This window comes from Scyliorhinus torazame, chromosome 4 (assembly GCF_047496885.1).
Source record: "Scyliorhinus torazame isolate Kashiwa2021f chromosome 4, sScyTor2.1, whole genome shotgun sequence".
NCBI lineage: Eukaryota > Metazoa > Chordata > Chondrichthyes > Carcharhiniformes > Scyliorhinidae > Scyliorhinus > Scyliorhinus torazame.
In genome coordinates this window covers 3,541,168-3,566,336 of record NC_092710.1, presented here as the reverse complement: position 1 = coordinate 3,566,336, position 25,169 = coordinate 3,541,168, and the positions used below count along the sequence as shown (strand labels likewise).

The 25,169-nt window shown below is 57.0% G+C and overlaps 1 protein-coding gene and 1 long non-coding RNA gene across 2 annotated transcripts in view; both read right to left on the bottom strand.

Moving 5' to 3' along the window:
- Positions 1–25,169, bottom strand: part of LOC140410097 (uncharacterized) — a 116,241-nt gene that overhangs the window by 28,574 nt on the left and 62,498 nt on the right. The window lies entirely within an intron of this gene.
- Positions 1–25,169, bottom strand: part of LOC140411751 (uncharacterized) — a 94,450-nt gene that overhangs the window by 27,942 nt on the left and 41,339 nt on the right. Inside the window, exons 4-8 of the mRNA XM_072500738.1 lie at positions 19,423–19,516; positions 15,090–15,153; positions 9,805–9,929; positions 8,526–8,746; positions 5,553–5,610 (exon numbers count right to left, since the gene is read on the bottom strand). Of these exons, the coding sequence (XP_072356839.1) occupies positions 5,553–5,610; positions 8,526–8,746; positions 9,805–9,929; positions 15,090–15,153; positions 19,423–19,516 (562 nt within the window). The remainder of the gene's footprint in view (positions 1–5,552; positions 5,611–8,525; positions 8,747–9,804; positions 9,930–15,089; positions 15,154–19,422; positions 19,517–25,169) is intronic.

Sequence of the window (25,169 nt, the reverse complement as noted above, 5' to 3'; positions counted from 1 at the left end):
CTCCTCTGTCAACCTCCTCTGTCAACCTGCTCTGTCAACCTCCTCTGTCAACTTCCTCTGTCGGCCTCCTCTGCCAACCTCCTCTGTCAGGCTCCTCTTTTGGCTCCTCTGTCAACCTCCTCTGTCAACCTCCTCTGTCGGCCTCCTCTGTTGGCTCCTCTGTCAACTCCTCTGTCAACCTCCTCTGTCAACCTCCTCTGTCAACCTCCTCTGTCAACCTGCTCTGTCAACCTCCTCTGTCAACTTCCTCTGTCGGCTCCTCTGTCGGCCTCCTCTGTCAACCTCCTCTGTTGGCTCCTCTTTTGGCTCCTCTGTCAACCTCCTCTGTCAACCTGCTCTGTCAACCTCCTCTGTTAACTTCCTCTGTCGGCTCCTCTGTCGGCCTCCTCTGTCAACCTCCTCTGTTGGCTCCTCTGTCAACCTGCTCTGTCAACCTCCTCTGTCAACTTCCTCTGTCAGCTCCTCTGTCGGCTCCTCTGTCGGCTCGTCTGTCGGCCTCCTCTGTCGGCCTCCTCTGTCAACCTCCTCTGTCAACCTCCTCTGTCAACCTCCTCTGTCAACCTCCTCTGTCAACCTCCTCTGTCAACTTCCTCTCTCAACTTCCTCTGTCAACTTCCTCTGTCAACCTCCTCTGTCAACCTCCTCTGTCAACCTCCTCTGCCGGCCTCCTCTGTAGGTTCCTCTGTAGGTTCCTCTGTCAACCTCCACTGTCAACCTCCACTGTCAACCTCCTCTGTCAACCTCCTCTGTCAACCTCCTCTGTCGGCTCCTCTGTCGGCTCCTCTGTCGGCCTCCTCTGTCAACCTCCTCTGTCGGCTCCTCTGTCGGCTCCTCTGTCAACCTGCTCTGTCAACCTCCTCTGTCAACCTCCTCTGTCAACCTCCTCTGTCAACCTCCTCTGTCAACCTCCTCTGTCAACCTCCTCTGTCAACCTCCTCTGTCAACTTCCTCTCTCAACTTCCTCTGTCAACTTCCTCTGTCAACCTCCTCTGTCAACCTCCTCTGTCAACCTCCTCTCTCAACTTCCTCTGTCAACCTCCACTGTCAACCTCCACTGTCAACCTCCTCTGCCAACCTCCTCTGTCGGCCTCCTCTGTCGGCCTCCTCTGTCAACCTCCTCTGTCAACCTCCTCTCTCAACTTCCTCTGTCAACTTCCTCTGTCAACCTCCTCTGTCAACCTCCTCTGTCAACCTCCACTGTCAACCTCCTCTGCCAACCTCCTCTGTCGGCCTCCTCTGTCAGGCTCCTCTGTCGGCTCCTCTGTCAACATCATAGAAGTAATAGAATTTACAGAGCAGAAGGAGGCCATTCAGCCCATCGAGTCTGCACCGGCTCTTGGAAAGAGCACCCCACCCAAGGTCACAACGCCACCCTATCCCCATAGCCCAGTAACCCCACCCAACACTAAGGGCAATTTTGAACACTAAGGGCAATTTATCACGGCCAATCCACCTAACCTGCACATCTTTGGACTGTGGGAGGAAACCGGAGCACCCGGAGGAAACCCACGCACACACGGGGAGGATGTTCAGACTCCGCACAGACAGTGACCCAAGCCGGAATCGAACCCGGGACCCTGGAGCTGTGAAGTCACAGTGCTAACCACTGTGCTACCGTGCTGCCCACTAACATCCTCTGTCGGCCTCCTCTGTCGGCCTGCTCTGTCGGCCTGCTCTGTCGGCCTCCTCTGTCGGCCTGCTCTGTCGGCCTCCTCTGTCGGCTCCTCTGTCGGCCTGCGCTGTCGGCCTGCTCTGTCGGCTCCTCTGTCGGCCTGCGCTGTCGGCCTGCTCTGTCGGCTCGCTCTGTCGGCCTGCTCTGTCGGCTCCTCTGTCGGCTCCTCTGTCGGCCTGCTCTGTCGGCCTGCTCTGTCGGCTCCTCTGTCGGCTCCTCTGTCGGCCTGCTCTGTCGGCCTGCTCTGTCGGCCTCCTCTGTCGGCCTCCTCTGTCGGCCTCCTCTGTCGGCCTGCTCTGTCGGCCTCCTCTGTCGGCCTCCTCTGTCGGCCTCCTCTGTCGGCTCCTCTGTCGGCTCCTCTGTCGGCCTGCTCTGTCGGCCTGCTCTGTCGGCTCCTCTGTCGGCTCCTCTGTCGGCTCCTCTGTCGGCCTGCTCTGTCGGCCTGCGCTGTCGGCCTGCTCTGTCGGCTCGCTCTGTCGGCCTGCTCTGTCGGCCTGCGCTGTCGGCCTGCTCTGTCGGCTCGCTCTGTCGGCCTGCTCTGTCGGCTCCTCTGTCGGCTCCTCTGTCGGCCTGCTCTGTCGGCCTGCTCTGTCGGCTCCTCTGTCGGCTCCTCTGTCGGCCTGCTCTGTCGGCCTGCTCTGTCGGCCTCCTCTGTCGGCCTCCTCTGTCGGCCTCCTCTGTCGGCCTGCTCTGTCGGCCTCCTCTGTCGGCCTCCTCTGTCGGCCTCCTCTGTCGGCTCCTCTGTCGGCTCCTCTGTCGGCCTGCTCTGTCGGCCTGCTCTGTCGGCTCCTCTGTCGGCTCCTCTGTCGGCTCCTCTGTCGGCCTGCTCTGTCGGCCTGCGCTGTCGGCCTGCTCTGTCGGCTCGCTCTGTCGGCCTGCTCTGTCGGCCTGCGCTGTCGGCCTGCTCTGTCGGCTCGCTCTGTCGGCTCGCTCTGTCGGCCTGCTCTGTCGGCCTCCTCTGTCGGCTCCTCTGTCGGCCTGCTCTGTCGGCTCCTCTGTCGGCTCCTCTGTCGGCCTGCTCTGTCGGCCTGCTCTGTCGGCTCCTCTGTCGGCTCCTCTGTCGGCTCCTCTGTCGGCTCCTCTGTCGGCCTGCTCTGTCGGCTCCTCTGTCGGCTCCTCTGTCGGCCTGCTCTGTCGGCTCCTCTGTCGGCCTGCTCTGTCGGCCTGCTCTGTCGGCTCCTCTGTCGGCCTGCTCTGTCGGCCTCCTCTGTCGGCCTCCTCTGTCGGCTCCTCTGTCGGCTCCTCTGTCGGCTCCTCTGTCGGCTCCTCTGTCGGCTCCTCTGTCGGCCTGCTCTGTCGGCCTGCTCTGTCGGCTCCTCTGTCGGCCTCCTCTGTCGGCTCCTCTGTCGGCTCCTCTGTCGGCTCCTCTGTCGGCTCCTCTGTCGGCCTGCTCTGTCGGCCTGCTCTGTCGGCTCCTCTGTCGGCTCCTCTGTCGGCTCCTCTGTCGGCTCCTCTGTCGGCTCCTCTGTCGGCTCCTCTGTCGGCTCCCTCTGTCGGCTCCTCTGTCGGCCTGCTCTGTCGGCCTGCTCTGTCGGCCTGCTCTGTCGGCCTGCTCTGTCGGCTCCTCTGTCGGCTCCTCTGTCGGCCTGCTCTGTCGGCCTGCGCTGTCGGCCTCCTCTGTCGGCCTGCTCTGTCGGCCTGCGCTGTCGGCCTGCGCTGTCGGCCTGCTCTGTCGGCTCGCTCTGTCGGCTCGCTCTGTCGGCCTGCTCTGTCGGCTCCTCTGTCGGCTCCTCTGTCGGCCTCCTCTGTCGGCCTGCTCTGTCGGCCTGCTCTGTCGGCCCGCGCTGTCGGCCCGCTCTGTCGGCTCCTCTGTCGGCTCCTCTGTCGGCTCCTCTGTCGGCCTCCTCTGTCGGCTCCTCTGTCGGCTCCTCTGTCGGCTCCTCTGTCGGCTCCTCTGTCGGCCTGCGCTGTCGGCCTGCTCTGTCGGCCTGCGCTGTCGGCCTCCTCTGTCGGCTCCTCTGTCGGCTCCTCTGTCGGCTCCTCTGTCGGCTCCTCTGTCGGCCTCCTCTGTCGGCTCCTCTGTCGGCCTCCTCTGTCGGCCTCCTCTGTCGGCTCGCTCTGTCGGCCTGCTCTGTCGGCTCCTCTGTCGGCCTCCTCTGTCGGCCTCCTCTGTCGGCCTGCTCTGTCGGCCTGCTCTGTCGGCCTCCTCTGTCGGCCTGCTCCTCCTCTGTCGGCCTCCTCTGTCGGCCTCCTCTGTCGGCCTGCTCTGTCGGCTCCTCTGTCGGCTCCTCTGTCGGCCTCCTCTGTCGGCTCCTCTGTCGGCTCCTCTGTCGGCCTGCTCTGTCGGCCTGCTCTGTCGGCCTGCTCTGTCGGCCTCCTCTGTCGGCCTGCGCTGTCGGCTCCTCTGTCGGCTCCTCTGTCGGCTCCTCTGTCGGCTCCTCTGTCGGCTCCTCTGTCGGCCTGCTCTGTCGGCATCCTCTGTCGGCTCCTCTGTCGGCTCCTCTGTCGGCCTGCTCTGTCGGCTCCTCTGTCGGCTCCTCTGTCGGCTCCTCTGTCGGCTCCTCTGTCGGCCTGCTCTGTCGGCTCCTCTGTCGGCTCCTCTGCCGGCCTGCGCTGTCGGCCTGCTCTGTCGGCTCGCTCTGTCGGCCTGCTCTGTCGGCCTCCTCTGTCGGCCTGCTCTGTCGGCCTGCTCTGTCGGCTCGCTCTGTCGGCCTGCTCTGTCGGCCTGCTCTGTCGGCATCCTCTGTCGGCTCCTCTGTCGGCCTCCTCTGTCGGCTCGCTCTGTCGGCCTGCTCTGTCGGCCTGCGCTGTCGGCCTGCTCTGTCGGCTCCTCTGTCGGCCTCCTCTGTCGGCCTCCTCTGTCGGCCTCCTCTGTCGGCCTGCTCTGTCGGCCTGCGCTGTCGGCCTGCTCTGTCGGCTCCTCTGTCGGCCTGCGCTGTCGGCCTGCTCTGTCGGCTCCTCTGTCGGCCTGCGCTGTCGGCCTGCTCTGTCGGCTCGCTCTGTCGGCCTGCTCTGTCGGCCTGCTCTGTCGGCCTCCTCTGTCGGCCTGCTCTGTCGGCATCCTCTGTCGGCCTGCTCTGTCGGCTCCTCTGTCGGCCTCCTCTGTCGGCCTGCTCTGTCGGCCTCCTCTGTTGGCCTCCTCTGTCGGCCTGCTCTGTCGGCCTGCTCTGTCGGCCTGCTCTGTCGGCTCCTCTGCCGGCCTCCTCTGTCGGCCTCCTCTGTCGGCCTCCTCTGTCGGCCTGCTCTGTCGGCTCCTCTGTCAGCCTCCTCTGTCGGCCTCCTCTGTCGGCCTGCTCTGTCGGCTCCTCTGTCGGCCTGCTCTGTTGGCTCCTCTGTCGGCCTGCTCTGTCGGCCTCCTCTGTCGGCTCCTCTGTCGGCCTCCTCTGTCGGCTCCTCTGTCGGCTCCTCTGTCGGCTCCTCTGTCGGCCTGCTCTGTCGGCCTGGTATGCTGACCAGGACTGTACACTCCAGCTGGGTCCCTAACCAGTGTTTACTGCGGCCCCAGCATAACCTCCCAGCTCCGATATTCAAGATCTTGGCTAATGGAGGCATTTAACCTATCTGCCTTGTCCACTAACGTATTGACCTGTCCGGACCCCGTCAGGGAACTGTGGGACTGCACCCAAAGGTGCCTCTGTCCATCTACACTTCACAGTTTCCGATAACATATGGTGTATTCCCTCATCACGTTCACCCTCGTCAAATCCATCGGTTCACACGTCTGGATTAAACTGCATTTGCCACTTCCCTGCCCACACGACCAGTCCATTGATATATTCCTGCAGTCTACAGCCTCCTCCTTCACACATAAACTGGCCACATAATGGTTGACATAGTTTTAAATCTCCACATTCACATTCCAATCATTGGTATGTACCAAAAAAAAACAAACGGGCTGAGCACTTAGACATGCCAGTGTAGTCAGTCTTTTAATACTTACATGTGGTCAAGGTGTGGAAAATTGGAGTGAATGCCCAATACAGCAAGATGAAATACATCTAAAACGTGAACAAAGGAGAGGGTTAGAAATGGCCCATATTCAAACCAAATCCAAACTCCATCCAACGTGGAACTCTGCAATCCCGAGGGCTGGAGGTGCACAGAGTCTGATTGAGAGCGAGGGGCGCTCATTGTCTGTGAGGGAGAGGGACAGGAGCCGCTCGGTCCCTCAGTACTGACCCTCTGACAGTGCAGCGCTCCCTCAGTACTGACCCTCTGACAGTGCAGCGCTCCCTCAGTACTGACCCTCTGACAGTGCAGCTCTCCCTCAGTACTGACCCTCTGACAGTGCAGCACTCCCTCAGCAGTGACCCTCTGACAGTGCGGCACTCCCTCAGTACTGACCCTCTGACAGTGCAGCGCTCCCTCAGTACTGACCCTCTGACAGTGCAGCGCTCCCTCAGTACTGACCCTCTGACAGTGCAGCACTCCCTCAGTACTGACTCTCTGACAGTGCAGCTCTCCCTCAGTACTGACCCTCTGGCAGTGCGGCACTCTCTCAGTACTGACCCTCTGACAGTGCGCGCTCTCTCAGTACTGACCATCTGACAGTGCGGCACTCCCTCAGTACTGACCCTCTGATAGTGCGGCGCTCTCTCAGTACTGACCCTCTGACAGTGCGGCACTCCCTCAGTACTGACCCTCTGACAGTGCGGCACTCTCTCAGTACTGACCCTCTGACAGTGCAGCACTCCCTCAGTACTGACCCTCTGTCAGTGCAGCACTCCCTCAGTAATGACTCTCTGTCAGTGCAGCACTCCCTCAGTACTGACCCTCTGACAGTGCAGCACTCCCTCAGTACTGACGCTCTGACAGTGCAGCACTCCCTCAGTACTGACCCTCTGACAGTGCGGCACTCCCTCAGTACTGACCCTCTGACAGTGCGGCACTCCCTCAGTACTGACCCTCTGACAGTGCAGCACTCCCTCAGTACTGACCCTCTGTCAGTGCAGCACTCCCTCAGTACTGACCCTCTGACAGTGCGGCACTCCCTCAGTACTGACCCTCTGACAGTGCGGCATTCCCTTAGTACTGACCCTCTGACAGTGCAGCACACCCTCAGTACTGACCCTCTGACAGTGCAGTACTCCCTCAGTACTGACCCTCTGACAGTGTAGCACTCGCTCAGTACTGACCCTCTGACAGTGCGGCACTCCCTCAGTACTGACCCTCTGACAGTGCAGCACTCCCTCAGTACTGACACTCCGACAGTGCAGCACTCCCTCAGTACTGACCCTCCGACAGTGCAGCACTCCCTCAGTACTGACCATCTGACAGTGCAGCCATCCCTCAGTACTGACCCTCTGACAGTGCAGAACTCCCTCAGTACTGACCCTCTGACTGCGCAGCACTCCCTCAGTACTGACCCTCTGACTGTGCAGCACTCCCTCAGTACTGACCCTCTGACAGTGCAGCGCTCCCTCAGTACTGACCCTCTGACAGTGCAGCGCTCCCTCAGTACTGACCCTCTGACAGTGCGGCACTCCCTCAGTACTGACCCTCTGAAAGTGCAGCACTCCCTCAGTACTGACCCTCTGACTGTGCAGCACTCCCTCAGTACTGACCCTCTGACAGTGCAGCACTCCCTCAGTACTGACCCTCTGACAGTGCGGCACTCCCTCAGTACTGACCCTCTGACAGCGCGGCACTCCCTCAGTACTGACCCTCTGACAGTGCGGCACTCCCTCAGTACAGACCCTCTGACAGTGCAGCAGTCCCTCAGTACTGACCCTCTGACAGTGCAGCACTCCCTCAGTACTGATCCTCTGACAGTGCAGCACTCCCTCAGTACTGACCCTCTGACAGTGCAGCACTCCCTCAGTACTGACCCTCTGACAGTGCAGCACTCCCTCAGTACTGACCCTCCGACAGGGCAGCACTCCCTCAGTACTGACCCTCTGACAGTGCAGCACTCCCTCAGTACTGACCCTCTGACAGTGCAGCACTCCCTCAGTACTGACCCTCTGACAGTGCAGCACTCCCTCAGTACTGACCCTCTGACAGTGCAGCACTCCCTCAGTACTGACCCTCTGACAGTGCAGCACTCCCTCAGTACTGACCCTCTGACAGTGCAGCACTCCCTCAGTACTGACCCTCCGACAGGGCAGCACTCCCTCAGTACTGACCCTCTGACAGTGCAGCACTCCCTCAGTACTTACCCTCTGACAGTGCAGCACTCCCTCAGTACTGACCCTCTGACAGTGCAGCACTCCCTCAGTACTGACCCTCTGACAGTGCAGCGCTCCCTCAGTACTGACCCTCTGACAGTGCAGCACTCCCTCAGTACTGACCCTCTGACAGTGCAGCACTCCCTCAGTACTGACCCTCTGACAGTGCAGCACTCCCTCAGTACTGACCCTCTGACAGTGCAGCACTCCCTCAGTACTGACCCTCTGACAGTGCAGCACTCCCTCAGTACTGACCCTCTGACAGTGCAGCACTCCCTCAGTACTGACCCTCTGACAGTGCAGCACTCCCTCAGTACTGACCCTCTGACAGTGCAGCGCTCCCTCAGTACTGACCCTCTGACAGTGCAGCACTCCGTCAGTACTGACCCTCTGACAGTGCAGCACTCCCTCAGTACTGACCCTCTGACAGTGCAGCACTCCCTCAGTACTGACCCTCTGACAGTGCGGCACTCCCTCAGTACTGACCCTCTGACAGTGCAGCACTCCCTCAGTACTGACCCTCTGACAGTGCAGCACTCCCTCAGTACTGACCCTCTGACAGTGCAGCTCTCCCTCAGTACTGACCCGCTGACAGTGCAGCACTCCCTCAGTACTGACCCTCTGACAGTGCAGCGCTCCCTCAGTACTGACCCTCTGACAGTGCAGCACTCCCTCAGTACTGACCCTCTGACAGTGCAGCACTCCCTCAGTACTGACCCTCTTACGTATGGGCGGCTCTGACGTACCAATCCTGACCTGGCGTGGATCTGGTCTTCTACTTTTGGGATCTGCCACCAGATGACGCCGGGGATAATGGCCATGGTGAACGTCTGGACAATGTTCAGCCAGGATAGAATCACCGCTCGTTGTTGCTTGAAGTTACGGGAGGTCAGAGTGCGGTACTGAGTGAAGTAAGAGGAGGCCCATTTCCTGTCTGAGCTTTTCTCCGAGACTGAAGCGGAATCACCTGAATGAGAAAGAGAGAGAGCAGCAGAAAGTCAGCATCGAGCTCTCCCAGGACAGGTACAGCACGGGTTGGATACAGTGTAGAGCTCCCTCTACATTACCCTGACAGTGTGTCCCCCACTTTATACCCAGTGTCAGCATCGAGCTCTCCCAGGACAGGTACAGCACGGGTTAGATACAGTGTAGAGCTCCCTCTACATTACCCTGACAGTGTGTCCCCCACTTTATACCCAGTGTCAGCATCGAGCTCTCCCAGGACAGGTACAGCACGGGTTGGATACAGTGTAGAGCTCCCTCTACATTATCCTGACTGTGTGTCCCCCACTTTATACCCAGTGTCAGCATCGAGCTCTCCCAGGACAGGTACAGCACGTGTTAGATACAGTGTAGAGTTCTCTCTACATTACCCTGACAGTGTGTGTCCCCCACTTTATACCCAGTGTCAGCATCGAGCTCTCCCAGGACAGGTACAGCAGGGGTTAGATACAGTGTAGAGCTCCCTCTACATTACCCTGATAGTGTGTGTCCCACTTTATACCCAGTGTCAGCATCGAGCTCTCCCAGGACAGGTACAGCACGGGTTAGATACTGTGTAGAGCTCCCTCTACATTACCCTGACAGTGTGTCCCCCACTTTATACCCAGTGTCAGCATCGAGCTCTCCCAGGACAGGTACAGCACGAGTTAGATACAGTGTAGAGCTCCCTCTACATTACCCTGACAGTGTGTCCCCCACTTTATACCCAGTGTCAGCATCGAGCTCTCCCAGGACAGGTACAGCACGAGTTAGATACAGTGTAGAGCTCCCTCTACATTACCCTGACAGTGTGTCCCCCACTTTATACCCAGTGTCAGCATCGAGCTCTCCCAGGACAGGTACGGCACGGGTTAGATACAGTGTAGAGCTCCCTCTAAATTCCCTGACAGTGTGTGTCCCCCACTTTATACCCAGTGTCAGCACCGAGCTCTCCCGGGACAGGTTAGATACAGTGCGGGATAGAGACAGTGTGGAGCTCCCTCTCCGTTACCCGGACAGTGGGTGTGTTTGGGGAATCAGTACCTTGGGTCAGTGCGTATCGGGATCCTTTCCACCTCACGTCCTTCTTCATACCAACACCATTTGGTATTTTCTCCTCCGGCTCCTCAGTGAATCCCGGGTCCAGTGGACATTCCAAGCTGGTTTTCCTGGGAATATCGATGAATCAGATCACTAACGGTGAGTGGCTACAGGGGCAAAATTAATCTTATATTCTGAGGACAAGGCTGGATTTATACATTTTTTGTTTATAAAGTTAGAGTACCCACTTCTTTCTTGTCCCAATTAGGGGGCAATTTATCGCGGCCAATCCACCTACCCTGCCCATCTTCGGGTTGTGGGGGCGAAACCCACGCAGACACGGGGAGAACGTGCAAACCCCACACGGACAGTGACCCAGCGGCGGGATCGAACCTGGGACCTCGGCGCCGTGAGGCAGGAGCATTAACCCACTGTGCCACCGTGCTGCCCTCTGGATTTATACTTAAACAAGGTCCCTGACGGAGAGACTCCCTCTTTAAACAGGGTCCCTGACGGAGAGACTCCCTCTTTACACAGGGTCCCTGACGGAGAGACTCCCTCTTTAAACAGGGTCCCTGACGGAGAGACTCCCTCTTTAAACAAGGTCCCTGACGGAGAGACTCCCTCTGTAAACACTGACCCTGACGGAGAGACTCCCTCTTTAAACAGGGTCCCTGACGGAGAGACTCCCTCTTTAAACACTGTCCCTGACGGAGAGACTCCCTCTTTAAACAGGGTCCCTGACGGAGAGACTCCCTCTTTAAACAGGGTCCCTGACGGAGAGACTCCCTCTTTAAACAGGTTCCCTGACGGAGAGACTCCCTCTTTAAACAGGGTCCCTGACGGAGAGACTCCCTCTTTAAACAGGGTCCCTGACGGAGAGACTCCCTCTTTAAAGGGGTTCCCTGACGGAGAGACTCCCTCTTTAAACACTGTCCCTGACGGAGAGACTCCCTCTTTAAACAGGGTTCCTGACGGAGAGACTCCCTCTTTAAACAGGTTCCCTGACGGAGAGACTCCCTCTTTAAACAGGGTCCCTGACGGAGAGACTCCCTCTTTAAAGAGGTTCCCTGACGGAGAGACTCCCTCTTTAAACACTGTCCCTGACGGAGAGACTCCCTCTTTAAACACTGTCCCTGACGGAGAGACTCCCTCTTTAAACAAGGTCCCTGACAGAGAGACTCCCTCTTTAAACAGGGTCCCTGACGGAGAGACTCCCTCTTTAAACAAGGTCCCTGACGGAGAGACTCCCTCTTTAAACAGGGTCCCTGACGGAGAGACTCCCTCTTTACACAGGGTCCCTGACGGAGAGACTCCCGCTTTAAACAGGGTCCCTGACGGAGAGACTCCCTCTTTAAACAGGGTCCCTGACAGAGGGACTCCCTCTTTAAACAGTGTCCCTGACGGAGAGACTCCCTCTTTAAACAGGGTCCCTGACGGAGAGACTCCCTCTTTAAACAAGTTCCCTGACGGAGAGACTCCCTCTTTAAACAGGGTCCCTGATGGAGAGACTCCCTCTTTAAACAAGGTCCCTGACGGAGAGACTCCCTCTTTAAACAGGGTCCCTGACGGAGAGACTCCCTCTTTACACAGGGTCCCTGACGGAGAGACTCCCGCTTTAAACAGGGTCCCTGACGGAGAGACTCCCTCTTTAAACAGGGTCCCTGACGGAGAGACTCCCTCTTTAAACAGGGTCCCTGACGGAGAGACTCCCCCTTTAAACACTGTCCCTGACGGAGAGACACCCTCTTTAAACAGGGTCCCTGACGGAGAGACTCCCTCTTTAAACAGGGCCCCTGACGGAGAGACTCCCGCTTTAAACAGGGCCCCTGACGGAGAGACTCCCGCTTTAAACAGGGCCCCTGACGGAGAGACTCCCCCTTTAAACAGGGCCCCTGACGGAGAGACTCCCTCTTTAAACAGGGTCCCTGACGGAGAGACTCCCTCTTTAAACAGGGTCCCTGACGGAGAGACTCCCCCTTTAAACACTGTCCCTGACGGAGAGACACCCTCTTTAAACAGGGTCCCTGACGGAGAGACTCCCTCTTTAAACAGGGCCCCTGACGGAGAGACTCCCGCTTTAAACAGGGCCCCTGACGGAGAGGCTCCCGCTTTAAACAGGGCCCCTGACGGAGAGACTCCCCCTTTAAACACTGTCCCTGACGGAGAGACTCCCTCTTTAAACAGGGTCCCTGACGGAGAGACTCCCTCTTTAAACAGGGTCCCTGACGGAGAGACTCCCTCTTTACACAGGGTCCCTGACGGAGAGATTCCCTCTTTAAACACTGTCCCTGACGGAGAGGCTCCCTCTTTAAACAGGGTCCCTGACGGAGAGGCTCCCTCTTTAAACAGGGTCCCTGACGGAGAGACTCCCGCTTTAAACAGGGTCCCTGACGGAGAGACTCCCTCTTTAAACAGGGTCCCTGACGGAGAGACTCCCTCTTTAAACACTGTCCCTGACGGAGAGATTCCCTCTTTAAACAGGGTCCCTGACGGAGACACTCCCTCTTTAAACAGGGTCCCTGACGGAGCGACTCCCTCTTTAAACAGGGTCCCTGACGGAGAGACTCCCTCTTTAAACAGGGTCCCTGACGGAGAGACTCCCTCTTTAAACAGGGTCCCTGACGGAGAGACTCCCTCTTTAAACAGGGTCCCTGACGGAGAGACTCCCTCTTTAAACAGGGTCCCTGACGGAGAGACTCCCTCTTTAAACAGGGTCCCTGACAGAGAGACTCCCTCTTTAAACAGGGTCCCTGACAGAGAGACTCCCTCTTTAAACAAGGTCCCTGATGGAGAGACTCCCTCTTTAAACACAGTCCCTGACGGAGAGACTCCCTCTTTAAACAGGGTCCATGACAGAGAGACTCCCTCTTTAAACAGGGTCCCTGACAGAGAGACTCCCTCTTTAACCAGGGTCCCTGACAGAGAGACTCCCTCTTTAAACAGGGTCCCTGATGGAGAGACTCCCTCTTTAAACGCTGTCCCTGACGGAGAGACTCCCTCTTTAAACACTGTCCCTGACGGAGAGATTCCCTCTTTAAACAGGGTCCCTGACGGAGACACTCCCTCTTTAAACAGGGTCCCTGACGGAGAGACTCCCTCTTTAAACAGGGTCCCTGACGGAGAGACTCCCTTTTTAAACAGGGTCCCTGACGGAGAGACTCCCTCTTTAAACAGGGTCCCTGACGGAGAGACTCCCTCTTTAAACAGGGTCCCTGACGGAGAGACTCCCTCTTTAAACAGGGTCCCTGACAGAGAGACTCCCTCTTTAAACAGGGTCCCTGACAGAGAGACTCCCTCTTTAAACAGGGTCCCTGATGGAGAGACTCCCTCTTTAAACACTGTCCCTGACGGAGAGACTCCCTCTTTAAACAGGGTCCATGACAGAGAGACTCCCTCTTTAAATACTGTCCCTGACGGAGAGACTCCCTCTTTAAACAGAGTCCCTGACGGAGAGACTCCCTCTTTAAACAGGGTTCCTGACGGAGTGACTCCCTCTTTAAACAGGGACCCTGACGGAGAGACTCCCTCTTTAAACAGGGTCCCTGACGGAGAGACTCCCTCTTTAAACAGGGTCCCTGACGGAGAGACTCCCTCTTTACACAGGGTCCCTGACGGGGAGACTCCCTCTATAAACACTGTCCCTGACAGAGAGACTCCCTCTTTAAACAGGGTCCCTGACGGAGCGACTCCCTCTTTAAACAGGGTTCCTGACGGAGAGACTCCCTCTTTAAACAGGGTCCCTGACGGAGAGACTCCCTCTTTAAACAGGGTCCCTGGCGGAGAGACTCCCTCTTTAAACACTGTCCCTGACGGAGAGACTCCCTCTTTAAACAGTGTCCCTGACGGAGAGACTCCCTCTTTAAACAGGGTCCCTGACGGAGAGACTCCCTCTTTAAACAGGGTCCCTGACGGAGAGACTCCCTCTTTAAACAGGGTCCCTGACGGAGAGACTCCCTCTTTAAACAAGGTCCCTGACGGAGAGACTCCCTCTTTAAACAGGGTCCCTGACGGAGAGACTCCCTCTTTAAACAGGGTCCCTGACGGAGAGACTCCCTCTTTAAACAGGGTCCCTGACGGAGAGACTCCCTCTTTAAACACTGTCCCTGACGGAGAGACTCCCTCTTTAAACAAGGTCCCTGACGGAGAGACTCCCTCTTTAAACAGGGTCCCTGACGGAGAGACTCCCTCTTTAAACAGGGTCCCTGACGGAGAGACTCCCTCTTTAAACAGGGTCCCTGACGGAGAGACTCCCTCTTTAAACACTGTCCCTGACGGAGAGACTCCCTCTTTAAACAGGGTCCCTGACGGAGAGACTCCCTCTTTACACAGGGTCCCTGACGGAGAGACTCCCTCTTTAAACACTGTCCCTGACGGAGAGACTCCCTCTTTAAACAGGGTCCCTGACGGAGAGACTCCCTCTTTAAACACTGTCCCTGACGGAGAGACTCCCTCTTTAAACAGGGTCCCTGACGGAGAGACTCCCTCTTTAAACAGGGTCCCTGACAGAGAGACTCCCTCTTTAAACAGGGTCCCTGACGGAGATATCCCCTCTCGAAATAGGGTCCTGATGGGCCCAGGGCGCAATTCAATTGAAATGAAACCGAGTCCCATTTTGGGCGCGTTTTGCTTGGTGTTTGTCATGGTCTTGTCGGATGGCCTTATTTATTACAAGAACACTTGCAGCTAAAGCTGTAAACGATTTGTTCACATAAAGCGTGGGTGCACTATTTACAAGAGAACATTTGAAAAAAGCGGCAAAGTCCTGCACAAGCAAGCTCTCTCTTTGACTTCCTCCAGCCAGTCAGATGGGTCAGCTGACTCGAACATGCTCTTGTACACTCCTGAGACCCCTAGTGGTCAGCCGATGAATGACGACACATTCAATGCCGAGGGCAGCGAGATCCACCCCACTACTTAATGGGACTTCATTGTCTGCCTTTGGTAAGCGACTCCCTGCGGACTCTGTCGCATTTCCTGCAATCAACGGGCTCGGCTGACCATGCAGCGAGCGTTTTGCCGCCATTTAAAAATGCCGCCCCGATCTCTGTGCCCCGCCCAACGTGGCCTCCGGACTCTCCCGACCCCCATACCGGGGGTATCCCGTTAGATCCGGCCACGACGGAACGAGCTGCCCAAACCGCGGGGCGGGGGGGGGGGGGGGGGGGCCACTAGGCCGCGCCCACAGTCGACCCTTTTAAAACGAGTGGCTGACCTTTCGGAGGGCGAGCCGGGGGACGGAAAGGTCGGAATGTCAGGGGTGAGAGGTGAGGAGCGGGATTCCTTACCGTAAATCGTTGGCTGAAGCCACGATTCGCTTCCGGACTTCCGGGGATTCCTTGACCTTATCCACTGCAATGGCGGAAAGAGAAAGGGGGGTTACCGTGGAAGCACTCCGCCCCCCCCACCCCCGGTGCCACATCTGCACTGCGCGCCCTGGGATCTGTCCTTCACCCTGACCTCCAGCGTTGTTTCTCCAGATCGTTCGTTGGCCAGGAAGCGACCGTTCCCAATTCCTCCCAGTCGGCTAAATCCCACCCGACAGATAATTCATCTTGTCCAAAAAACGCTCTTCACTATCCGCCCCCAAGCACCATTCCTGCCTCGAGGCGATAGTGAGCGACTGTCCTCACTCAGCCCCCCCCCACCCCGCCCGCAATCCTGCCTCGAGGGGATAAGGAATTGTTGTCCTCACTCAATGCCGCCATTTTGCCATCCAGCAGCTGTGCCTGTTTCAACTCCTCGTTCTCCTCTTCAACTCCCTCAATGGTATTGCCCTCCCTATCTCTGTAACCTCCTCCAGTCCCTAGACCCCTCCCTATCTCTGTAACATCCGCCAGCCCCGACAACCCTCCCTATCTCTGTAACCTCCTCCAGCCCCTACAACCCTCCCTATCTCTGTAACCTCCTCCAGCCCCCACAACCCTCCCTATCTCTGTAACCTCCTCCAGCCCCTACAACCCTCCCTATCTCTGTAACCTCCTCCAGCCCCTACAACCCTCCCTATCTCTGTAACCTCCTCCAGCCCCTACAACCCTCCCTATCTCTGTAACCTCCTCCAGCCCCTACAACCCTCCCTATCTCTGTAACCTCCTCCAGCCCCTACAACTCTCCCTATCTCTGTAACCTCCTCCAGCCCCTACAACCCTCCCTATCTATGTAACCTCCTCCAGCCCCTACAAACCTCCCTATCTCTGTAACCTCCACCAGTCCCGACAACCCTCCCTAGCTCTGTAACCTCCTCCAGCCACTACAACCCGCCCTATCTCTGTAACCTCCTCCAGCCCCGACAACCCTCCCTATCTCTGTAACCTCCTCCAGCCTCTACAACCCTCTCTATCTCTGTAACCTCTTCCTGTTCCTGTGTAAGAGGCTGGAGAAGGGGCTGAATGGGGCCTCCTGTTCCTGTGTAACAGGCTGGAGAAGGGGCTGAATGGGGCCTCCTCCTTTTCCTGTGTAACAGGCTGGAGAACGGGCTGAATGGGCCCTCTGTTCCTGTGTAACAGGCTGGAGAAGGGGCTGAGTGGGCCTCCTGTTCCTGTGTAACAGGCTGGAGAAGGGGCTGAATGGGGTCTCCTCCTGTTCCCGTGTAACGGGCTGGAGAAGGGGCTGAATGGCCACCTCCTGTTCCTGTGTAACAGGCAGGAGAAGGGGATGAATGGGCCTTCTGTTCCTGTGTAACAGGCTGGAGAAGGGGCTGAATGGGGCCTCCTCATGTTCCTGTGTAACGGGCTGGAGAAGCGGCTGAATGGGGCCTACTCCTGTTCCTGTATATCAGGCTGGAGAAGGGGCTGAATGGAGCCTCCCCCTGTTCATGTGTAACAGGCTGGAGAAAGGGCTGAATGGGGCCTCCTCCTGTTCCTGTGTAACGGGCTGGAGAAGGGGCTGAATGGGGCCTCCTCCTGTTCCTGTGTAACGGGCTGGAGAAGGGGCTGAATGGGGCCTCCTCCTGTTCCTGTGTAACAGGCTGGAGAAGGGGCTGAATGGGGTCTCCTCCTGTTCCTGTGTAACGGGCTGGAGAAGGGGCTGAATGGGGCCTCCTCCTGTTCCTGTGTAACGGGCTGGAGAAGGGGCTGAATGGGGCCTCCTCCTGTTCCTGTTTAACGGGCTGGAGAAGGGGCTGAATGGGGCCTCCTCCTGTTCCTGTGTAACAGGCTGGAGAAGGGGCTGAATGGGGCCTCCTCCTGTTCCTGTGTAACGGGCTGGAGAAGGGGCTGAATGGGGCCTCCTCCTGTTCCTGTGTAACAGGCTGGAGAAGGGGCTGAACGGGGCCTCCTCCTGTTCCTGTGTAACAGGCTGGAGAAGGGGCTGAACGGGGCCTCCTCCTGTTCCTGTGTAACAGGCTGGAGAAGGGGCTGAATGGGGCCTCCTCCTGTTCCTGTGTAACGGGCTGGAGAAGGGGCTGAATGGGGCCTCCTCCTGTTCCTGAGTAACGGGCTGGAGAAGGGGCTGAATGGGGCCTCCTCCTGTTCCTTTGTAACGGGCTGGAGAACGGGCTGAATGGGGCCTCCTCCTGTTCCTGTGTATCAGGCAGGAGAAGGGGCTGAATGGGGACTCCTGTTCCTGTGTAACAGGCTGGAGAAGGGGCTGAATGGGGCCTCCTCCTGTCCCTGTGTCACAGGCTGGAGAAGAGGCTGAATGGGGCCTCCTCCTGTTCCTGTGTAACGGGCTGGAGAAGGGGCTGAATGGGGCCTCCTCCTGTTCCTGTGTAACGGGCTGGAGAAGGGGCTGAATGGGGCCTCCTCCTGTTCCTGTGTAACAGGCTGGAGAAGGGGCTGAACGGGGCCTCCTCCTGTCCCTGTGTCACAGGCTGGAGAAGGGGCTGAATGGGGCCTCCTCCTGTTCCTGTGTAACAGGCTGGAGAAGGGGCTGAACGGGGCCTCCTCCTGTTCCTGTGTAACGGGCTGGAGAAGGGGCTGAATGGGGCCTCCTCCTGTTCCTGTGTAACGGGCTGGAGAAGGGGCTGAATGGGGCCGCCTCCTGTTCCTTTGTAACGGGCTGGAGAACGGGCTGAATGGGGCCTCCTCCTGTTCCTGTGTATCAGGCAGGAGAAGGGGCTGAATGGGGCCTCCTGTTCCTGTGTAACAGGCTGGAGAAGGGGCTGAATGGGGCCTCCTCCTGTCCCTGTTTCACAGGCTGGAGAAGGGGCTGAATGGGGCCTCCTCCTGTTCCTGTGTAACGGGCTGGAGAAGGGGCTGAATGGGGCCTCCTCCTGTTCCTGTGTAACGGGCTGGAGAAGGGGCTGAATGGGGCCTCCTCCTGTTCCTGTGTAACGGGCTGGAGAAGGGGCTGAATGGGGCCTCCTCCTGTTCCTGTGTAACAGGCTGGAGAAGGGACTGAATGGGGCCTCCTGTTCCTGTGTAACAGGCTGGGGAAGGGGCTGAATGGGGCCTCCTCCTGTTCCTGTGTAACAGGCTGGGGAAGGGGCTGAATGGGGCCTCCTCCTGTTCCCGTGTAACAGGCTGGGGAAGGGGCTGAATGGGGCCTCCTCCTGTTCCTGTGTAACAGGCTGGGGAAGGGGCTGAATGGGGCCTCCTCCTGTTCCCGTGTAACAGGCTGGAGAAGGGGCTGAATGGGGCCTGCTCCTGTTCCTGTGTAACAGGCTGGGGAAGGGGCTGAATGGGGCCGCCTCCTGTTCCTGTGTAACAGGCTGGGGAAGGGGCTGAATGGGACCTCCTCCTGTTCCTGTGTAACAGGCTGGAGAAGGGGCTGAATGGGGCCTCCTCCTGTTCCTGTGTAACAGGCTGGAGAAGGGGCTAAATGGGGCCCCCTCCTGTTCCCGTGTAACGGGCTGGAGAAGGGGCTGAATGGGGCCTCCTCCTGTTCCTGTGTAACGGGCTGGGCAAGGGGCTGAATGGGGCCTCCTCCTGTTCCTGTGTAATGGGTTGGGGAAGGGGCTGAATGGGGCCTCCTCCTGTTCCTGTGTAACAGGCTGGGGAAGGGGCTGAATGGGGCCTCCTCCTGTTCCTGTGTAACAGGCTGGAGAAGGGGTTGAATGAGGCCTCCTCCTGTTCCTGTGTAACAGGCTGGAGAAGGGGCTGAATGGGGCCTCCTCCTGTTCCTGTGTAACAGGCTGGGGAAGGGGCTGAATGGGGCCTCCTCCTGTTCCTGTGTAACAGGCTGGAGAAGGGGTTGAATGGGGCCTCCTCCTGTTCCTGTGTAACAGGCTGGAGAAGGGGCTAAATGGGGCCCCCTCCTGTTCCCGTGTAACGGGCTGGAGAAGTGGCTGAATGGGGCCTCCTTCTGTTCCTGTGTAACGGGCTGGGCAAGGGGCTGAATGGGGCCTCCTCCTGTTCCTGTGTAACGGGCTGGGGAAGGGGCTGAATGGGGCCTCCTCCTGTTCCTGTGTAATGGGTTGGGGAAGGGGCTGAATGGGGCCTACTCCTGTTCCCGTGTAACGGGCTGGAGAAGGGGCTGAATGGGGCCTCCTCCTGTTCCTGTGTAACGGGCTGGAGAAGGGGCTGAATTGGGCCTCCTCCTGTTCCTGTGTAACGGGCTGGGGAAGGGGCTGAATGGTGTTCCATATTCGATGCTGTGTGAATCGTTTGTTTCAGATCCACCAAGGATACTGGAAAGACCAATTCCAGATGTGGGTATCAATGTACAGATTCGGATACTCACAAATGAAGTCAGCAGGATTGTAGTGAGGCGCACAATGGAGACCGAGAGCAGCAAAGAATTCCAGGATTTCGGATGATGCTCCGTAGTAAGCGATCTGCAAAACAAGGATAGATCAAATATTACTGGGCGTACTCTGTATCTAACCCGTGTAGTCCCTGTCCTGGGAGAGCTCGATGCTGACACTGGGTATAAAGTGGGGGGGGGACACACTGTCAGGGTAATGTAGAGGGGGCTCTACACTGTATCTAACCCGTGCTGTACCTGTCCTGGGAGAGCTCGATGCTGGCACTGGGTATAAAGTGGGGGACACACTGTCAGGGTAATGTAGAGGGAGCTCTACACTGTATCTAACCCGTGCTGTACCTGTCCTGGGAGAGCTCGATGCTGACACTGGGTATAAAGTGGGGGACACTGTCAGGGTAATGTAGAGGGAGCTCTACACTGTATCTAACCCATGCTGTACCTGTCCTGGGAGCGCTCGATGCTGACACTGGGTATAAAGTGGGGGACACACTGTCAGGGTAATGTAGAGGGAGCTCTCCACTGTATCTAACCCATGCTGTACCTGTCCTGGGAGAGCTCGATGCTGACACTGGGTATAAAGTGGGGGACACACTGTCAGGGTAATGTAGAGGGAGTTCTACACTGTATCTAACCCGTGCTGTACCTGTCCTGGGAGAGCTCGATGCTGACACTGGGTATAAAGTGGGGGGGACACTGTCAGGGTAATGTAGAGGGAGCTCTACACTGTTTCTAACCAGTGCTGTACATGTCCTGGGAGAGCTCGATGCTGACACTGGGTATAAAGTGGGGGGGACACTGTCAGGGTAATGTAGAGGGAGCTCTACACTGTATCTAACCCGTGCTGTACCTGTCCTGGGAGAGCTCGATGCTTACACTGGGTATAAAGTGGGGGGGACACTGTCAGGGTAATGTAGAGGGAGCTCTACACTGTATCTAACCCGTGCTGTACCTGTCCTGGGAGAGCTCGATGCTGACACTGGGTATAAAGTGGGGGGGACACTGTCAGGGTAATGTAGAGGGAGCTCTACACTGTATCTAACCCGTGCTGTACCTGTCCTGGGAGAGCTCGATGCTGACACTGGGTATAAAGTGGGGGACACACTGTCAGGGTAATGTAGAGGCAGCTCCACCCTGTATCTAACCCGTGCTGTACCTGTCCTGGGAGAGCTCGATGCTGACACTGGGTATAAAGTGGGGGGGACACTGTCAGGGTAATGTAGAGGGAGCTGAACACTGTATCTAACCCGTGCTGTACCTGTCCTGGGAGAACTCGATGCTGACACTGGGTATAAAGTGGGGGGGACACTGTCAGGGTAATGTAGAGGGAGCTGAACACTGTATCTAACCCGTGCTGTACCTGTCCTGGGAGAGCTCGATGCTGACACTGGGTATAAAGTGGGGGACACACTGTCAGGTTAATGTAGAGGGAGCTCTACACAGTATCGAACCCGTGCTGTACCTGTCCTGGGAGAGCTCGATGCTGACACAGGGTATCAAGTGGGGGACACATTGTCAGGGTAATGTAGAGGGAGCTCTACACTGTATCTAACCCGTGCTGTACCTGTCCCGGGAGAGCTCGATGCTGACACTGGGTATAAAGTGCGGGACACACTGTCAGGGTAATGTAGAGGGAGCTCTACACTGTATCTAAACCGTGCTGTACCTGTCCTGGGAGAGCTCGATGCTGACACTGGGTATAAAGTGGGGGACACACTGTCAGGGTAATGTAGAGGGAGCTGAACACTGTATCTAACCCGTGCTGTACCTGTCCTGGGAGAGCTCGATGCTGACACTGGGTATAAAGTGGGGGGGACACTGTCAGGGTAATGTAGAGGGAGCTGAACACTGTATCTAACCCGTGCTGTTCCTGTCCTGGGAGAGCTCGATGCTGACACTGGGTATAAAGTGGGGGGGGGACACTGTCAGGGTAATGTAGAGGGAGCTCTACACTGTATCTACCCCGTGCTGTACCTGTCCTGGGAGAGCTCGATGCTGACACTGGGTATAAAGTGGGAGACACACTGTCAGAGTAATGTAGAGGGAGCTCTACACTGTATCTAACCCGTGCTGTACCTGTCCTGGGAGAGCTCGATGCTGACACTGGGTATAAAGTGGGGGACACACTGTCAGGGTAATGTAGAGGCAGCTCCACCCTGTATCTAACCCGTGCTGTACCTGTCCTGGGAGAGCTCGATGCTGACACTGGGTATAAAGTGGGGGGGACACTGTCAGGGTAATGTAGAGGGAGCTGAACACTGTATCTAACCCGTGCTGTACCTGTCCTGGGAGAACTCGATGCTGACACTGGGTATAAAGTGGGGGGGACACTGTCAGGGTAATGTAGAGGGAGCTGAACACTGTATCTAACCCGTGCTGTACCTGTCCTGGGAGAGCTCGATGCTGACACTGGGTATAAAGTGGGGGACACACTGTCAGGTTAATGTAGAGGGAGCTCTACACAGTATCTAACCCGTGCTGTACCTGTCCTGGGAGAGCTCGATGCTGACACTGGGTATCAAGTGGGGGACACATTGTCAGGGTAATGTAGAGGGAGCTCTACACTGTATCTAACCCGTGCTGTACCTGTCCCGGGAGAGCTCGATGCTGACACTGGGTATAAAGTGCGGGACACACTGTCAGGGTAATGTAGAGGGAGCTCTACACTGTATCTAAACCGTGCTGTACCTGTCCTGGGAGAGCTCGATGCTGACACTGGGTATAAAGTGGGGGACACACTGTCAGGGTAATGTAGAGGGAGCTGAACACTGTATCTAACCCGTGCTGTACCTGTCCTGGGAGAGCTCGATGCTGACACTGGGTATAAAGTGGGGGGGACACTGTCAGGGTAATGTAGAGGGAGCTGAACACTGTATCTAACCCGTGCTGTTCCTGTCCTGGGAGAGCTCGATGCTGACACTGGGTATAAAGTGGGGGGGGGACACTGTCAGGGTAATGTAGAGGGAGCTCTACACTGTATCTACCCCGTGCTGTACCTGTCCTGGGAGAGCTCGATGCTGACACTGGGTATAAAGTGGGAGACACACTGTCAGAGTAATGTAGAGGGAGCTCTACACTGTATCTAACCCGTGCTGTACCTGTCCTGGGAGAGCTCGATGCTGACACTGGGTATAAAGTGGGGGACACACTGTCAGAGTAATGTAGAGGGAGCTCTACACTGTATCTAACCCGTGCTGTATCTGTCCTGGGAGAGCTCGATGCTGACACTGGGTATAAAGTCGGGGGGACACTGTCAGGGTAATGTAGAGGGAGCTCTACACTGTATCTAACCCGTGCTGTACATGTCCTGGGAGAGCTCGATGCTGACACTGGGTATAAAGTGGGGGACACACTGTCAGGGTAATGTAGAGGGAGCTCTACACTGTATCTAACCCGTGCTGTACCTGTCCTGGGAGAGCCCGATGCTGACACTGGGTATAAAGTGGGGGGGACACTGTCAGGGTAATGTAGAGGGAGCTCTACACTGTATCTAACCCGTGCTGTACCTGTCCTGGGAGAGCTCGATGCTGACACTGGGTATAAAGTGGGGGACACACTGTCAGGGTAATGTAGAGGGAGCTCTACACTGTATCTAACCCGTGCTGTACCTGTCCTGGGAGAGCTCGATGCTGACACTGGGTATCAAGTGGGGGGGACACTGTCAGGGTAATGTAGAGCGAGCTCTACACTGTATCTAACCCGTGCTGAACCTGTCCCGGGAGAGCTCGATGCTGACACTGGGTATAAAGTGGGGGACACACTGTCAGGGTAATGTAGAGGGAGCTCTACACTGTATCTAACCCGTGCTGTACCTGTCCTGGGAGAGCTCGATGCTGACACTGGGTATAAAGTGGGGGACACACTGTCAGGGTAATGTAGAGGGAGCTCTACACTGTATCTAACCCGTGCTGTACCTGTCCTGGGAGAGCTCGATGCTGACACTGTGTATAAAGTGGGGGTGACACTATCAGGGTAATGTAGAGGGAGCTCTACACTGTATCTAACCCGTGCTGTACCTGTCCTGGGAGAGCTCGATGCTGACACTGGGTATAAAGTGGGGGACACACTGTCAAGGTAATGTAGAGGGAGCTCTACACTGTATCTAACCCGTGCTGTACCTGCCCTGGGAGAGCTCGATGCTGACACTGGGTATAAAGTGGGGGACACACTGTCAGGGTAATGTAGAGGGAGCTCTACACTGTATCTAACCCGTGCTGTACCTGTCCTGGGAGAGCTCGATGCTGACACTGGGTATAAAGTGGGGGGGACACTGTCAGGGTAATGTAGAGGGAGCTCTACACTGTATCTAACCCGTGCTGTACCTGTCCTGGGAGAGCTCGATGCTGACACTGGGTATAAAGTCGGGGACACACTGTCAGGGTAATGTAGAGGGAGCTCTACACTGTATCTAACCCGAGCTGTACCTGTCCTGGGAGAGCTCGATGCTGACACTGGGTATAAAGTGGGGGACACACTGTCAGGGTAATGTAGAGGGAGCTCTACACTGTATCTAACCCGTGCTGTACCTGTCCTGGGAGAGCTCGATGCTGACACTGGGTATAAAGTGGGGGGGACACTGTCAGGGTAATGTAGAGGGAGCTCTACACTGTATCTAACCAGTGCTGTACCTGTCCTGGGAGAGCTCGATGCTGACACTGGGTATAAAGTGGGGGGGACACTGTCAGGGAAATGTAGAGGGAGCTCTACACTGTATCTAACCCGTGCTGTACCTGTCCTGGGAGAGCTCGATGCTTACACTGGGTATAAAGTGGGGGGGACACTGTCAGGGTAATGTAGAGGGAGCTCTACACTGTATCTAACCAGTGCTGTACCTGTCCTGGGAGAGCTCGATGCTGACACTGGGTATAAAGTGGGGGGGACACTGTCAGGGTAATGTAGAGGGAGCTCTACACTGTATCTAACCCGTGCTGTACCTGTCCTGGGAGAGCTCGATGCTTACACTGGGTATAAAGTGGGGGGGACACTGTCAGGGTAATGTAGAGGGAGCTCTACACTGTATCTAACCCGTGCTGTACCTGTCCTGGGAGAGCTCGATGCTGACACTGGGTATAAAGTGGGGGGGACACTGTCGGGGTAATGTAGAGGGAGCTCTACACTGTATCTAACCCGTGCTGTACCTGTCCTGGGAGCGCTCGATGCTGACACTGGGTATAAAGTGGGGGGGACACTGTCAGGGTAATGTAGAGGGAGCTGAACACTGTATCTAACCCGTGCTGTACCTGTCCTGGGAGAGCTCGATGCTGACACTGGGTATAAAGTGGGGGGGACACTGTCAGGGTAATGTAGAGGGAGCTCTACCCTGTATCTAACCCGTGCTGTACCTGTCCTGGGAGAGCTCGATGCTGACACTGGGTATAAAGTGGGGGGGACACTGTCAGGGTAATGTAGAGGGAGCTCTACACTGTATCTAACCCGTGCTGTACCTGTCCTGGGAGAGCTCGATGCTGACACTGGGTATAAAGTGGGGGACACACTGTCAGGGTAATGTAGAGGCAGCTCTACCCTGTATCTAACCCGTGCTGTACCTGTCCTGGGAGAGCTCGATGCTGACACTGGGTATAAAGTGGGGGGGACACTGTCAGGGTAATGTAGAGGGAGCTCTACACTGTATCTAACCCGTGTTGTACCTGTCCTGGGAGAGCTCGATGCTGACACTGGGTAGAAAGTGGGGGACACACTGTCGGGGTAATGTAGAGGGAGCTCTA